This window comes from Nymphaea colorata, chromosome 12 (assembly GCF_008831285.2).
Source record: "Nymphaea colorata isolate Beijing-Zhang1983 chromosome 12, ASM883128v2, whole genome shotgun sequence".
In the NCBI taxonomy this organism is placed as follows: Eukaryota; Viridiplantae; Streptophyta; class Magnoliopsida; order Nymphaeales; family Nymphaeaceae; genus Nymphaea; species Nymphaea colorata.
In genome coordinates this window covers 9,864,142-9,880,146 of record NC_045149.1, presented here as the reverse complement: position 1 = coordinate 9,880,146, position 16,005 = coordinate 9,864,142, and the positions used below count along the sequence as shown (strand labels likewise).

At 38.4% G+C, this 16,005-nt stretch overlaps 2 protein-coding genes across 3 annotated transcripts; one reads left to right on the top strand and one right to left on the bottom strand.

Moving 5' to 3' along the window:
* Positions 1-843: 843 nt before the first annotated feature.
* LOC116266225 (thylakoid lumenal 15.0 kDa protein 2, chloroplastic) lies at positions 844-9,702 on the top strand. Of its 2 annotated transcripts, XM_031647350.2 has the most exons (6): positions 871-1,468; positions 2,287-2,390; positions 7,541-7,631; positions 7,716-7,784; positions 9,303-9,412; positions 9,512-9,702. In XM_031647350.2, the coding sequence occupies exons 1-6, from the start codon at positions 1,267-1,269 to the stop codon at positions 9,602-9,604; spliced, it is 669 nt and encodes a 222-aa protein (XP_031503210.1). In that variant the 5' UTR covers positions 871-1,266; the 3' UTR covers positions 9,605-9,702. The 2 variants fall into 2 exon arrangements, with proteins under 2 accessions (XP_031503209.1, XP_031503210.1); XM_031647349.2 differs by lacking the exons at positions 7,541-7,631; positions 7,716-7,784; positions 9,303-9,412; positions 9,512-9,702 and adding an exon at positions 3,287-7,530 and having other exon boundaries at positions 844-1,468.
* A 1,411-nt stretch (positions 9,703-11,113) lies between these two features.
* LOC116266307 (protein SMALL AUXIN UP-REGULATED RNA 54-like) lies at positions 11,114-12,239 on the bottom strand. The gene has a single exon (XM_031647463.2). It carries the CDS (start codon positions 11,748-11,750, stop codon positions 11,307-11,309), a length of 444 nt encoding a protein of 147 aa, XP_031503323.1. The 5' UTR covers positions 11,751-12,239; the 3' UTR covers positions 11,114-11,306.
* Positions 12,240-16,005: the final 3,766 nt, after the last annotated feature.

Below are 16,005 nucleotides of genomic sequence, written 5' to 3'. Positions count from 1 at the left end.
ACTTTCCCTTGAAATATAAAACTTTACTTCCAACAATAAAGTTCTACCAAAATAGGTGGAACTTTATTCCCTTAACTTTTTTTTTATCATTGAAAACTCAACACTTTTTAAAATTTATTTTTGCTGAACCATTGTTAGAAATAGATGGCATTTAAGTTTCATGCAGAAACAAAAAATGATACTAAAAGACGTGAAACTTAAATGCCATCTATTTCTAACAATGGTTCAGCAACAATAAATTTTAAAAAGTGTTGAGTTTTCAATGATAAAAAAAAAGTTGAGGGAATAAAGTTCCACCTATTTTGGTAGAACTTTATTGTTGGAAGTAAAGTTCTATATTTCAAGGGAAAGTCTTAGGTGTTTAGTTTCATATTTCTTTCATGATGGAACTTTTCCCCAAATTTGAATTTTTGTTTCACTTGTACAATAACGTTCCAGCTATTCAAATGAGCCCAAAGAGCATATCTCATGTTCAATTTCTATGGACACTAAGCCTGGGCATCGGGCCGGCCCTGCCGGGCTCAGGCCCGACACCCAAAACTCCCAAAACTCCAGCTCTGCTCGAAAGCCGAGCTTGAGCCAGGCCTGGTCCGTCCCAGTTAAAATGTGAAACAAAAAATCCATAAAAAAATTCTAAAAAATGACACCATTGAGTGTATAGAAAATGTGAAACAAAAAATCCATAAAAAAAAACTCGGTTCTAAATGCCCAATGCATACTTCCTAGGCTCCTAGCCGAGAGAGACGAGAGAGAGGTACACGCCGAGATCAGATCGTAAGTAATGACATCGGACGCTGTGGGTGCATAGACTGGCAGCATATATCCCCTGGCCCAGCAAAAAAAAGGAGCAGCGAGTTACCCGTCTTCCAAATTTCCTATCTGGAGGTCGATCTCATCATCATTTTTTGGCCCCGCAGTGCGAGTGCAGCCAGTTTCGTAAGGATCTGCCGGCGCTGCCGTTCCGAGGCGCACAGAGATTTGACAGTGCGGGGGGTTTTGACGTTGGGCTTCTTCCGTATCCATTCAGAACTCCATGGCTAAAATCGCTAGTCCCATTGTGGGCGTGCACGAGGACCACACACTTGCCGCACGAAGGGAAGAGAGAATTAGAGATATGCCGGAGCCACGTCCCCCGATACGTCACTCCTGTAGTATTCTACCATGTGAAAGTGGATTCACAGTGAGCGACATGGCGCCATATATATCTAGACTCGGAGCTCGGCAGAAATCAAAGTCGTGCAAAACGAGCAGGTGCTTGACTACTAGATGGCCAATGCCTTCGCTCCACAGAGCCTGATACGCTGCCAGCTCTCTCGGCATGCAGAAACGGCAGGTATTTTCCAGCCCAAGCAATGGCGAGCTTCTTTGGCGAGCCCCAATCCGAAGTCATTGTTTTCGGAGGAGAATCGTTCGAAGCTGATAGGGTGGTCCCTTGCCGGCGCGCTTGCCCTTGGCTTGTCTCTCGCTGGTTGGTGCCATCACCTTGTACATTTCCAGCAGTTCTGTTCTTCCCGCCTTCTTAATTCTGTGTTTCGTTCTTCTACTTTCTTGTTATTTTTCCTTCTTTTTGTGGAGGAAGCCGTTGGATGCACTGCCCACCAAGCGGATCACATATGTGACTTAAACCAAGAGGCTTTAGGAAGTTGAAAAGTTGGGATTGTAGCTATTTTGGTAGTATGGTTGCATGGGTACCAGAAACTTTTTACAATCTTGAGGGCTGTCTAGTGAAATATGAAACTGAACGGGTCTATCATGTTTGCTAAGTCGAGTTCCATTCATTCTGAAGGTGTACCTTGGATGTTGGACCGTTGGTAAAGACTTAACGAATATATAAATGTGTCCACATATGAACTAGTGGTTCTGACCTTTAATGGTGCTAGACTGCTAGGCTGACAGGCGAACGTGACGAGTACATAATTCCTGTGCTTATGCTCGCCTGATGGACGTGTTTAGTAGATTTGATTATTCAGAAAGCAGACTTCAAGTTGGCTTGTTTCTGGCATAACAACTTCTTTACATAGCCATCCCTCTTTCTTTCCGCACAAGGGTAACACTTCCTCTGTAGATGGTAGGAACACGTTCCGTTTCATTTGCTTGATAATCGATTAATACACCCTTGTTGCCGGAAGAAAAGGAAGAAGATATCTTCTCTATGCATGTTTTGCTCTCTCCTTTGCAGCTTCTTTCTAATAGTCCAATTGACATGTAGTTTTCCTCAAAAAGAAGAAAACGCTTCCTCATTTATTTGAGTCAGGAGAGCAACTGATGCGCTTTACTTTCTTGTAGGCCCTGACTTTGCTGATGCTAAAATTGGAGTTAACAAGCCAGCTTTGCTTCCTAAAGAGTTCTCTCCTGTCATTGACGTAGCAGGATTCCTATCTCCAGGACAGGTGATTGATTGCTCCTAATGTAGTTTTTTTGGTGGTTTTGCATGAATTAGACATGCACTGGGATAAGTCGTTATAACATATTTACTTCAAGTTGCATTTGGTGTTTCACAGTCTAGGAAAATCAGTTAATAGTGAACGTCTTTTCAGTGACTGTTATTGGGCGAAGGTACAGATTTGCACTTAATAAGCATTGGTGTGCCGATTCTGTGTCCAGTTGTGAATTACTTTGCAAATATTGACAAAAGGAAAAAGGAAAACCCGTGTATGCAATTATGCATTGAGAACCTCTGTGGTCAAATCCTTGATTGAGGTGCTTTTCCATACCTTGTCTTCATTTTGTTTTTATCCATGGCAGTCACATTACTAAACACACATTTTCACTCGATCTCAAGGATGATCTATGGAACATGCTTCTGAATTAAAAAATTGTCAGTCTTTTGCTTGACATTCTAATTAAGGGTTTCACAAATTTTAATATAATTGATTCTCTTGTCTAACTTCCCAGATTTCTTGTATCTAAGAGAATAGTGTTCTGAGAAAGATATTTAGGCTTCTCCTATAGTTGAGCTTTGAAAGGCATGCTTCACATATACTTTGTTAGAAATCCACTCTCTGTAGTAGAGTCCTTACAAATTATTCTTGTTCAGTCGTATAAGTTTTCTTTTTACCAAGCTTTTTTAACCAACTGTCAAGTCACATAGCTCATGATTTTTTATCCGTTTAGTTTTTATAGTGCATTTGGTTAGTTTAATTTTTCCTTTTTTTCCAAAAGAGAAAAAAAGGTCTCATGTACCCATTAATGCTATTCCTTCACGGAAGTTGCCTCTCTCTTTTTTACTTCAAATTAGCCAAAAAATTTTCAGTTTCTTAGAGCCCTCTCCTTCCTATAAATTCAGGGATCCATGCACGGTGACGTTCTGGACAAGATTTACAGATCACAAGCATCGGTTATTGAGGAAAAGCTTTTGGAGTATGAAACGAAAATTGAATTATCCATACTTGCAAAAAACAAGTCACTTAAGCTAGACAACCATATGACAAAGTTATTGAAGTGGCTCTGGGGCTGCTGGAAAGAGGATTTATTGGCTTTCATAGAGGACTTCAATGCAGATGTGCAATTTTTGAGGTTGCTCACTCGATCTTCCCTACTTCTTTCTAAACAAGAAGATGCTGAGGACACTTCTCAAATACTGACCTATCTGCCTTCCTTGAAGCTTATGCGGACGTGTGGCAAAGGTCCTTGCAGTATGTTAATAGAGGCATTAAGAGTCAATCTCACCCACAAGCTAACGAACATGGGATTTATGATGACAGGGTCCTGTCCATTGAGGCAGCCTACTCAATAGCATTATGATGGTCCAAGTTTTATACTCAAAGTAGATTTAAGCAGCTTTTGGGATCATTAACTGGTGCTTTTCACTCAAATACCTCTCCATGTAGTGGTCACAATGTAAAGTATGTTGGACAGGAAGCTGATTACAACCTAAATCAAGCTAGAATTAGCAACAAAGATGGTTCCATGAGAATAAAATCTTTTGTCTAAGTTTCAAGCATACTGATGTATAATCAGTCAATTTTATGCCTATAGCTTCTAATCAATGTACATTTCAAATGAATGGAAAAAATAATTTGATTAATGAATACCTTGTACTTTAGTATCCCAAGCTGGTATAATGTTGCTTTTGTGGATAAACTCACGACTGGTTGCCCCTAAACATTTGAATAAGGGGACAGCTTCAACTCAATTCAAAAGGGTTCCTAGATTTACCAGTATGAAACACTGAATTTTTTCTTCCTCTGATAACTTATTAAGGTTCTCATATTATTCACTTCCCATGCAAACACCAAACTGAAGAAACAGTTGGTGGAAGTGTATCCGCTGAAATGTGAAGTTTGAACCTTACTGACAAGACAAAAATGTTTCTGCAACTTGAAATCATTAATGAACACTTGAGAATGTCTTCAAAACGTCACTTGTGACACAAGGTGCATAACATGGTAAGTTCGGTTGCAGTAAGGAACAACACTTCACTAGTTACTATAAACTTCGAGATTTATATCAACTTAAAGCTAAGTCACCAGACTCTTCTATTTTATTGCCGCACCCGAGTCGCATCGAGTCGGGTGTGCACCGGACATGGATGCAGCTCCGACTCACACCCGAGCCCAGTTAGAATGTCATATTATTAAATTACTTATATAATATATGTTGTTATGATATTTTCCTATGCAATACAATTATTCAAGTATGTTATATACATTAATAACTGAATTGTGATAATAATATATACATGCTTATTCTGTTATATATATAATAAATTAAAAATCATACTAATAATAAAATGCCCTCGCCGCACCTAAATTTTTTGAGATGTGCTGCTCCGGCACCGGCACCCGCACTTAGGTGACATAGACTTAAAAGTAAAAAGTTCCTTTTAGCACAGACATCTGCATGGAGCCTGGACTGACCATCTGGTCGGGCAAAACATGGTATATCATGAACACTGTTTGTGGTGGTAGATAAGCTTCCTAGCTTGTCAGTGCTGCCAGATAGCTCAATCTTGTTAGTTGAACACATAAGCCATCGATAATTGTGAGTTTGGCAATTATATAGTTATCATGTGTCCAAGATACTCTCAGTTGCAATGTTAAAGGAGCAATTGAAGTATTAATTCTGTATGGGGTTCTTGCCTGCTATTTGTTGTATTGGAGGTTAGCTAACAAAACCTTTTGTTCATCCTTTAGTTTGTTTTCCTTTATGTGGGCACATGCGTGTATAGAAAACTCTTCCTGTTGATGTTTTTGTTGGCTAATTCAATGTTCCATTGTTGGTCTTGATAACTTCACCTAATTTTACTAGAATAGATATTGTTTTTGCCTTGAATTATCATTCTTTGTCCATGCACCTTAAGCATCTCATTGTAAGTTTTGAAACATATTGTGAGGTGAACTTTAGACCCTTTTGTTAGTTAAGCATCTCTACTTCCTCTTCTCTTTCTATATTTGTTACCCTCAATTTTTTTTATGTTCTTATATAGATTTGGCTAGTGGTTCTTTTATTCATTAGTCTATTTCAGTAGAGGTATCTTGCTGTAATCAAAATTGTTGTATTATTGCCCGATTTTCTTTCATCACATAAAATGACCTCTCCATGCACGAGTAATATCATATAAGTTACAGTCAATAGGCCATAGTGACACCCCTCATATCTTAGGTTGTGTTTTAATAGCTTACTATATAGTTATAGTATGTATTGCATGACAGGAGCAATGTCTATTAACATGGTTTTGTTTATTATATTAAAAAATCTTGTCAAGGGCTTTTCACCTGTAATACTAATATATCTTATTTTTGTATGAGGACTAATGACTTCTTTTTCATGTAGTCTCTACCTTTCTCTATAGGGTTGAACATCATGGGCCTTTTGCTAGAAGGATGAGGCTACCTAGCTCAATCGTGAGAATGGCCTATGAACTGTGATTTAACCATTCTCACAGAAAACACATTTTTTTTGACAATATACGTCAAAAACAGGTCAGCTGCAAAACTGCAAAAAGACATTGCCTTTTTGAAAAGGACACCAAAACGGAAAAACGTGAAAACAATGTTTTTTTTCATTTTTTTGGAATTTTTGTATTCTTTATTATTGCATTTTTTTGCATTTTACTTCTATGTTTTTATTTTTTTTATAATTTGCCAAGATTTTTATGGGAAAAACACCCGAGGAAAATGTTGCTGTTTAAAACCCATAAATAATGTTTGTGACAACGGCTTTAACCATATGGGAATCTGAACTGTAGACTAGTGATGCATGATTGGCAACAGTATCACCACGGTTGCATGCCTGTTCTAAGTTGAACATTGTAGAAATCAAGACAGAGGAGCCAAGGTGGAAAGTAATCACGTCAAGAAATTAAGGTTGACTGAGGATTTAATGCTACAGGCGGTACAAATATTCACAGTTTGAAAATCTTCCAAGTTTTTATCTTGACTCGTGAGATTTGAAACATCATTGTTATGATGCTAAGGAATGTGCAAATCAATTTGTTAAAACTTTTATGATAATGTTATTCTCCTAATAAAATAATTTGATGGTTGTTATATATAATCTCTGTCACATGGAAATGGCTCCTGGGCAGCTGCATCCCATGTGGATGATTTTAGGTTTGGCTCAAATCTTCTCGTTCATGATTTTAGGTACTTTATGTATCATATATGCACCATCACTCTTGTCCAATAAAAAGTTAGGCGATGTGGTGATTTTAGCCATTCATGAAAACAAGATATGTGGCTCTAGCTGTAAGCCTTTCTATTCTTCAGTCGCTGCTCTTAATAAAAGTAAAATAAGTAGTGCGTTTCAAGTTGATGAGCATTGAAGTATAGACAGATGCTCTGAGTTAAACCTACATGTGGCTCTAATGGGTCTAATCGATGATGGATAGCAAGTTCGTATAAGCAATCTGACATGACCGGAAAAGACCTTGGTGTAAACAAATTGCACCTTTGCACAAGAATAATCTTTTCATGAGTGGTGTTTTCATATACGATGTATAACTCCTTCATAGGTTTCCATTATGAACACGTCAGTACATCTGAGAACATGTCAGTACATCTGAAATCCAGAAATGACATGCTGGGAAAGTTTTACACTTCAGGGTTGCCCAGTTTTGTCTTTGACCTCTAAAATGAGAAAGAACATTCACTTGATAAGAAATGTTGCTGGAAAAACTTAACTCATAGCTAGTTAGTATGTATTATGTCAGGCCTGGGACCAAAAAATTTGACAAATTTTCCTGTCTTTGTTTCTTGTACTTTTGAAGGGATTTGAGCCTCGATGAACAAGATACATGTAATAGAAATCATAAGATGTATTCATGATTTGCAGCTGAAGAGATTATTTATTTTGAACTCCTTAGCAGTTGACTGATTATAGTTCTTTCAGTTACCAAAAGTATAATATTTCATTTTGTTTTATCGTCTTAAAGGTATCCAAAACTTACTAAAGTTTTTCATTCACCTTATATTTTGTTACCTTTCTGCCTAAGCTCACCAATTTCTTAATGAGTTTTGGCAGTTTGTCTGCTTTGACATTTATGTTGCACTCTCTTACCTTGATAAATCCTTGTGCTTGATTGATTTATTTGCACTAGGAAATAAGACTTGTCCAAAAGATTGCTGAACTTGAGAAAAATACTGGTTACAAGCTTCGGATTTTGGCGCAGAATTACCCAGATACACCAGGTAATGTTATTGTTATATACTGCATTATTAAAGTTACTAGCATCTGTTGACTGCAATTTCTTTTGGTGTCATAAATTTCCTCAGGGTTAGCAGTAAAAGACTTCTGGCATGTTGATGAAAATACTATAGTTTTTGTTGCTGATCCGACATTTGGTAAGGCTATTTATGTTTCTCATCCATTGACTGCTTTTTTCTCCCTGCGGGTTTCTATGCCTTATTCAGTAGAATAAAAACGGTCTTGTTGGGTTTACAAATATTTATTAACGAACATATTTATGTAGACACTTTTGAGGAATATTTTGGTTTAGATTTTTGTTGGTTTATTGTATGTATGCTTCTTCTTCTGATGGCTTTCATTTTAATCTGAAATTCATGGTTAAGATATTGGTGTTAGGGGAAGAAGTGACGTTTGTATTTATTTATGTCAACCATAAAGCCCTGTTGATTGGGAAAAAACCTCTCTTACAGCTCAAAAATGATCATCAGATCTTTTGTTACATAAGATGCCTTTCCCAGTTTGGTCCGCACAGTGCAGAATGGTTCTAGTTCTAGCAGCTCGAGCTCGGGTAGTTCTTGACTCATATAAGCTCTGCTTGAATTGGAGTCATTTGTTAGAGTTTAGGCTTTCAGCCTATTGTTCAATTCTAGCAATTTAGCAAGTCAAGTTTGAGCTACTTAAAGTCTGACTCCTTAAAGCTTGAGTAAGATTGTCTAATCATAAAGTTTCGTACGAATATGGGTTTTAGCCAATGGTTGAACTAGAGCGATTTATTAGTTGAGTTTGAGCTATATGATTTTCTAAAATTGCAGCTTTTGCATGGATTTGCAGATCCTCCAAATATAATCCAAGGAAGCTTTTTGTCCCTCTTACAAGGTTGACCAAGTAATAGCTTCTCGGTTGTTGAACTCTGCCATCAAGAATGAATCTATTTAGCATGAGAAACTGACCAGGCCTCTGTCTTGTAGGAGATAGCAGTCCCTTCAGAATTCTGAAACGTTCTTAGGACACCAGTGTATTCTATTATTTTTTGGTGCTGGAACATTATTTCTGTTCGTTTTGAATAATTTTTATTTCTTGATCAACTTTGGCCTGCACGTCAGACTCCAAGACTTGTATCTGCTTTCTATCAATATCTGGCTCTACATCACTGGGTCGTAAAAGCACTGAGACATGTTGGATGTTGCAGGAAGCTAAGGCTTGAGTAGATTGTCAAGTCTTATACAATGAAAGTGTCTTTACTGCTGTGACCTTGGTTATGAGTTCATTGACTAAGAGTGCTCATTTTGCAATCTTGGTTGTCACTTTGAAGGCATACCAATGCCTTGAGAATTTCCGTAGAGAAGAAATTGGGAAAATGAGCTAAATTGAACAAAACTTAGTTTAGATGGCCATGAGATAGGACATCAGGGCGCATGACTCATGGATGGGTGGATTTGCATATGCTCTTTTCCTCCCCCTTGCAATCTTTAATACAGAAAGTTGCATTCGTTTGTTTAATTAGAGTCTCACTTTTGGATGATATATCACAATTTCTGCAACTTAATGGCTACATGGGTTGGGCTTTGTTGCTTTTTTTTTTAATTGTAAGGTGCTATTTTCTCATCCAGCTGAAGTTCCGACGTTTCTAAAACTACTGAGGACTAATTATATTCTTTGAAATTCACCGACAGGAAACATCCTCCACTTCAATGTTGGAGAGCTGATCGATGCAAATGTACCTCATAACTTCTGGAGCCGGGTTTCTGGAAAATATGGAAATATGTTTTATTGGAAAGAAAAGGTATATAAGTTAATTGTTGTGTTTACTTTGGTTTCTCCTGGGGATTTCACTTTCCATCTTTCTCCAGGATATGTTTCAAACATTTCTGTTTGTGTCTAGGGGGAAGATGCCGCAATTGAAGCAGCAGTTACAGCGATATCAAAGTGTTTGACAGAGCCTAATTCGACAAACTGCAGTGAGATACAGTTATAGATTTTTGTACCATCGCCAATATTGTGTATGTACGGACACTGCTGTTAACTTTTCTACACGTTGATTAATGTGATAAAGATCAGCGTCCCTTAGTCTGATGAAGATATTAAACTTCCATCCCGTAAACCTCCAGACTAACTTCGCTATTTTGCATCTCAAAATGCAGTGATCAGTGGATTCCTTAGCAACCTCACATAATGGGCAATGATTAGCTAATTTTACACCAAAACTTTTAATGCGATCAAGGACAAGTAATTTACCGTCAATCGCCACAAACAAGAACCTTTTAGCTCATTGGATGGCATTATTTTTCCATAAGCAATGACGAATCACTTAAAAGGATAATTTGACAAACACTTGGTGTGCTTTAACTATACCCGGGTAAGCAGCATACATGATTGACCCCGAAGAAAAAGATGCACCCATTGTCTATGGCAGAAGGTGGACTAGAGGAGAGCAGAAGGTGTAAGTCGACGTGGAGTCCTAGCAGTTCCTGCTGGCAAAGCAAATCATCAATGAAGAAAAAGTGAAGGAGGAGAAAGGGCACACCAAAATGAAGAAAAACCATCGAAGGGAGATGCTCTCCTCCGCTGAAGGGGAACTGTCACGAGAGAGAGAGAGAGAGAGAGAGAGAGAGAGAGAGATGGTTACCTGCATGAGAATGTAGCCTGTGATCAAGATAGAGTGAGAGCGAGAGCGTTTGATCGAAGAGAAGGTGACTTTCGACCAGTGGAAGAAAAAAATGAGTTTCGAGAGGGGCATGACATCGGGTTCCAAGGTTAGGGGTGTTACAAGTATGGACAGTTTTTTTCTGTTCTCAGAGGACACTCGAATGCTTTGTCCTCCACGATTCTTGTCCAGTGTTTGGTGACTGTCATCGATTTATAAGTACAGAGCGTTCCAGGAACGACATGTTACATCAACCAAACGCCCTCAAATGCACTGAACTATTATTTTTCTGTGAACGATTTGAACGCCCTAAAAGGTTCAAGTTTTTCTTTTAATGTTCATCCCTCTTTATGAGCCATTGGCATACTCTCATCTCCATCTTCGATTCAGATTGCCTTCTCCGGTGAGCAAGATGAAATCTATGCATGCTTTCAGATTACCTTCAGACTCAGATTGCCTTCAGATTATGATCCATCACTTCAAAAGGAGGGTCTGCTTCTCTACTCGAGGTAGAGACAGTGAACCTTTAACGCAATATCAAGTTCTACCTTGTAATGGGAGTAATGCTCGCAGTCTAGTGCCTAGTGGCAATGCCATTAATAGGTCACTAGTGCAACTAGCTATGATGCGCTTCTTGAGGTTGAATAGGATTGCACATGCAAAGAGTTTTTGAAGAACATATGCATGCTTTTGCTGCATATAAACTACCATAAGAGGCTCTGGTTAAATTAGCGCAACAACTGACCTTCCATATAAGTGCAAACATTAAGGAATAAATTTGTCAAATTGTAATTCTGCTAACCACGGTTAAAGTAAAAAAAAAAAATTGTTTTAGAAGTGCAAATGTTAGTGAGGAATCTGTCAACCACTATCAAATACACATGATCTCTCTCTCTCTCTCTCTCTCTTTCTCGATACATGTTTAACATAAACTCTGTCATATGATCCATTAATTGGTCCTTTAATTACAGTCAGACGAAAGGATAATCTGCGGTCTCAAGAAAGGAAATAGGAAAAAGGAAAAGGAAGGATTTCACCAGCGATCCATCCGATTCCGCTTGGAATCATCACTGATCTGTCTCTCTACCCGGCAATTCGCTGCCAAGATGTCCTCGAGCTCACTTGGTTGGCAGAGCACAGACAGGACACCCTGTTGCTGCCACCCGAATTCCTCCTCCGCCTCATCCAGCAGCCTTAAGAACGCCGGATTCCGAAGGCAGCTTAGCCCTACCACGAACCTCTTTGCCTCCCCATCCCTTCTTGCCACCACCGCAAAATGGCCCTTCTTCACACCTCCCACCTTTCCAACGCCATCACCGGAAGAACAAGCAGAGGATGACGAAGAAGCAGTACCCATTTTGACATCATACTCATCCTCATTGCCTCTCAACGACGTCGAGGAGGGGGTGCTTATCCTCATGAACTTGCTGTGGCACTTCTCTGCAACTTGCCTGATCAGCCTCAAGTTTCCTTTCATTCTTCCTTTCTCGCTCTCTCTCAAATGGGTGCTTCAAAGCATGAGCTAACCCGCAGTACGCTTGCTACTTATTGTTAGCTGTTGCATGTAAATGCAGAAACCATGGCCTCTTCCCTCCCATCGTGTTCACAAGTGGGCACACTGTCCCAGGCAGGAGAACCACCACCACGTGATGAGATGGCGGGACCGCGGGGCGACGAGCTTCGACAGGAACTCGGGTTGGTGTTTTCATTGTTTTCTTGGCTGAAGCAGCAATTGGTCTGACTGATCTTCGTTTGGTCGCCTCTCCGCAGCATTTCTGTGGGCAGTGGTGCTGGTTTTATCATCAGTTTCGTCCCTCCGTAGCTCAAAAGGTACACTATGATCTGATTCTGACCGGCATTAATGAATCCCCTGAAACACCCACAGCAGGCTTAACTAAAGACGAATAATATTAGATGATATGTCATAGAGACTAACTTTGTAAAGTTTTCTTTAACATGATCTGTATATAATATGATACAGAAAGCTAACCAAAATGAATCACACATGTATGTTAGATATTCATCAAAGTAATGAACAACATGTCCCACCACTCTGTAGATATGGTTGGGACTCGAACAATCTGTGCACAGAAAAGCAAAATCTCAAATTCATATGCATCCTATCATCTACATGACTACATCGGTTCCAAGGTTGAGTTGCTGTTCTAGTCAATTAATGATCACTGATTTAAATATGAAGCTAAAGCGTTGGAACTTGTAAGTGGATAGAGTTAGCTGAGGTCAAATCAACCCCATCTTTGCTCGCTGATTTCTAGGAATATCAATATATTAGATTTAGATATTAAAAGTATAGGAAATGGAAAAAAATTGGTATGTGATTGCGAAATCGCATTAGATTTAGGTTTCAAAAATAACATCGGATGGGATTTAGATTCAAATTCAGATTCAGATCTAAGTAAGTATTCAATTGGATATAGTTTAAAATATTATGCGGTTCGGTTTTGGTTTAAAAGTCAGATTTAGATCACATACGCATTGTGAGTTTGGAGATTTTTCTTCATCTGTATTCGTATCCAGATACATGAACATCTGAAAGACCTGATATGGTAAAGATCTGTATATCCAATCCGAATATAATCTGTTAACATTGCTACTGGTTTTGATGCACAAGGGAATGCATGTCTCCCGGAATTTGCAACAACCATTTTCATTGTCTCTTTGCATGATCTGATGGTAGCACAAGCCGACCTGCTATTAGCAAGACAGTACCCACGGCTTTAATTTTAGAAGCTCCAGGACAAGTCTCATGTGGCGACGACACCCCTGAATGGGACTTATCATGGTCTCGAATTCATTATGAAACACAGTTATTGCAAGACTTGTCAAAGATGCGGCCTTATCAAGTATGAAAGAATGGTGGGCGTGGTTTTTTAATTCCATTCTAACAAAAAGCACACTGTGCAAGTCGACAATACCCAAATTGGTCTAGAGAAGGAATTATCTGGCAAGTGTGCTTTTAGTTATGTTAAGTGGTCATTAGTCAAGCCAACTCGAGTCGAGCTGCACTCTAACTCACTCGGTTAAAGCTGAAGTGCTTAACCAAAAAGTCGAGTTTATAAGCGAGTCAACTCGATTAAACTCGAGTAAACTTGTCTAATATTGGTTGTCTTTTTTTTTTTTTTTTGGTTTGTAATCTCCAAACTTGAAACTCGGGAAATAAATCAATCGGTAAATGAGCTTAGATGAGTCAAGCTTGAAGTAGGACTTGGTCTTTTTTGTTGAGCTTGAGCTAACCTTGTACAACTCGACTCGAGCTCGAGCAGAGCAATATATGGGCAGAGCAGAGCAATATATGGGTCAAGCCGAGACGAGCTGAGCTTGAGCTAAACTCAACTTGTGTACAAACTTACTACTGGTCAACAATTACACCCACCAACTCTATGATGAGAACGCTTCTTAAACGTCGGTTTGACTAAACCACATGTGCCGCATACAATCACTATAACGTTGTATATTAATGCATAATGTGTCCAACCATAAATCAGATCAATAAGACTTAATTATACTAGCCAATGCCTATTTTTATTTCTTTACAACAATAAACTCTCATCATTATAAGGACTAGGGATATGATTTCGATGAATGATTAATCATTTGTAGGAGGAATTATTGGATGAAATTAAACCGCCTGATCAGGATGACGATGACCGATTCCTTTTAAGATCGGCATATGACTAGAAACGTCGCCCATAACGGTGCTGATTCTTACCTCTTTTCAGGATCCATTGTTGACACTAACCTTTATAAGGGTGTGTTGTCATGGTTGTTGTTATGCATTGGTGCACTGATCTGTTGGATTGTAACGGTGGAAGATGCTATTCTCAAGTAGTTAAATGTCACAATTATAAGTTCACTCAGGTCTTAATGCAACTCTGGACCTTGAAGGTAACCGGAAAAGAGAGGTGTTTCAGCCTGTCATTCATTACATTGTCACAAAAAACGCCGTTTTTTTTAAAAAAACGCGTATTTAACGCCAAAAACAGTTCTGTCGTATAATACCCATACTATTCCCGTTTTTTTTTTAAAAAAATGTCAAAAAATAAAAAACGCGTATAATACCCGTTTAATACCCGTATTATACGTTATTTTCCCGTTTTTTTCCCGTTTTTTGTCGGTTTTTTATTAATTATTATTTTTTATAATTTTTAAGATGTATTAAATGTTCAATTTTTTTAAAAAATTTGCCGAACTTTTCCCGTTTTATTCTCGATATATAAAACTTTGCCGTATTATACCCGTTTTCTTCCTCGCCGTTTAATATCCGTCCCCGTTTTTTGTGACAATGCATTCAACCTTTCCCACTCATGCGAACTTACCTGATTAATCGATGTGAATAAGTGATCATCTATCTGCGGAAACATTTATTAAACGTGATGAACCATGTTAAACCCATTTAGAATATGTTGGTAACAACTTTACATGATAGGACATGGCATTCATTTTTATACTACTCGTGGTGTCTATTGCATGCAACTGGACCTGGCGGAAGCCAAGATTTGAGAAATCTTTCTTTATCCCCATAAATTTTTTATGTGCAACAGCGGTCTCTTAGCCACTAGACATTTTCTCCCAATATGTATCCAAGACACCCCCAACAGCTGCATTGTTATGAAGTTAACTGATCCTTCTATTTATTTGGGTATGTAGAAGTGAAAGCCATAGCATGAAGCAGTATCGCGTAAAACTTAAAGAGTTTGATATCCAAATTGAGTCGGCTTTTTTTTTTTTGCACGTAATGGGAAGTATATGTCTCCTTCCCATCAATTGTTTGCTCCAAAGCCTAAAAAGTTTAAACCCAACAAAGTGGAAGCTATATATCGCAGATCAAACTCTAAAAGTCTCCTTGACATCCATTTCTCCTGGCAAGATGCTCTTCAGCTAACTTGGGTGGCAGTGGGTGAGACTACGGTTAAAAACTTTCAGAAAAAGTGGTAGAAAACTACTTCCTTTTACACTGAAAGAAAAGATGGATGACGGGAGCCAACTCATGCTCAACTTTAACTTGCCCATGTAAGGTCAACTCAAGGCAGAATCAAAATTTTTTCACGAGGAGGATCGAATTAAAGTTTTTAAATTTTGACTAGGGTCGAAATATCATTTTTCAAATTCTTTATATAAAACAAGTGAAATTTTCTCAAATTTATATCTAAATTTTTAATATTTTTTTTTTGAGGTGGAGCCAAGACCGAGGACCCCCTTAGCTCTGCCCTTGGCTCCACCCATTCAAAGCTTGAGCTTAAGTTAAAACTTGCATTATAAATGATTCGAGTTCAAATTACATGAGCTCGACTCGTTTAAACTCGACGTGACTCGTGTTTCTCTATTTGTTAAACTTTAGAGAACGTAATTTTTAATGAATTTTAACACCTTTTTTTTGTGGTTTTTATTTTCATTTAAAGAAAAAAATATATGAATCAAATGACAGGAGCTTAAAGGAGTTGAGCTTGAGTGATGAAATTTTACCATTATCGATCCATCCGGATGCCTCATACACGCAGCCCGGACGGCCAACGAATCCTGAAGGACGTGAAAAACTAGGTAGAATATCTCATCTGTGAAAGCGCAGACAGCAACAATTGATTTTACTTTCTCAACTTGCTTTGAGGAAAAATATGGGCCGTAGATTTCCTTGCAGATGACACATATATATTCATTGAAGCTCAACAGAGTAAGGCATCAACCTTAGAAACCACTTGAGAATTAAGGTGAAA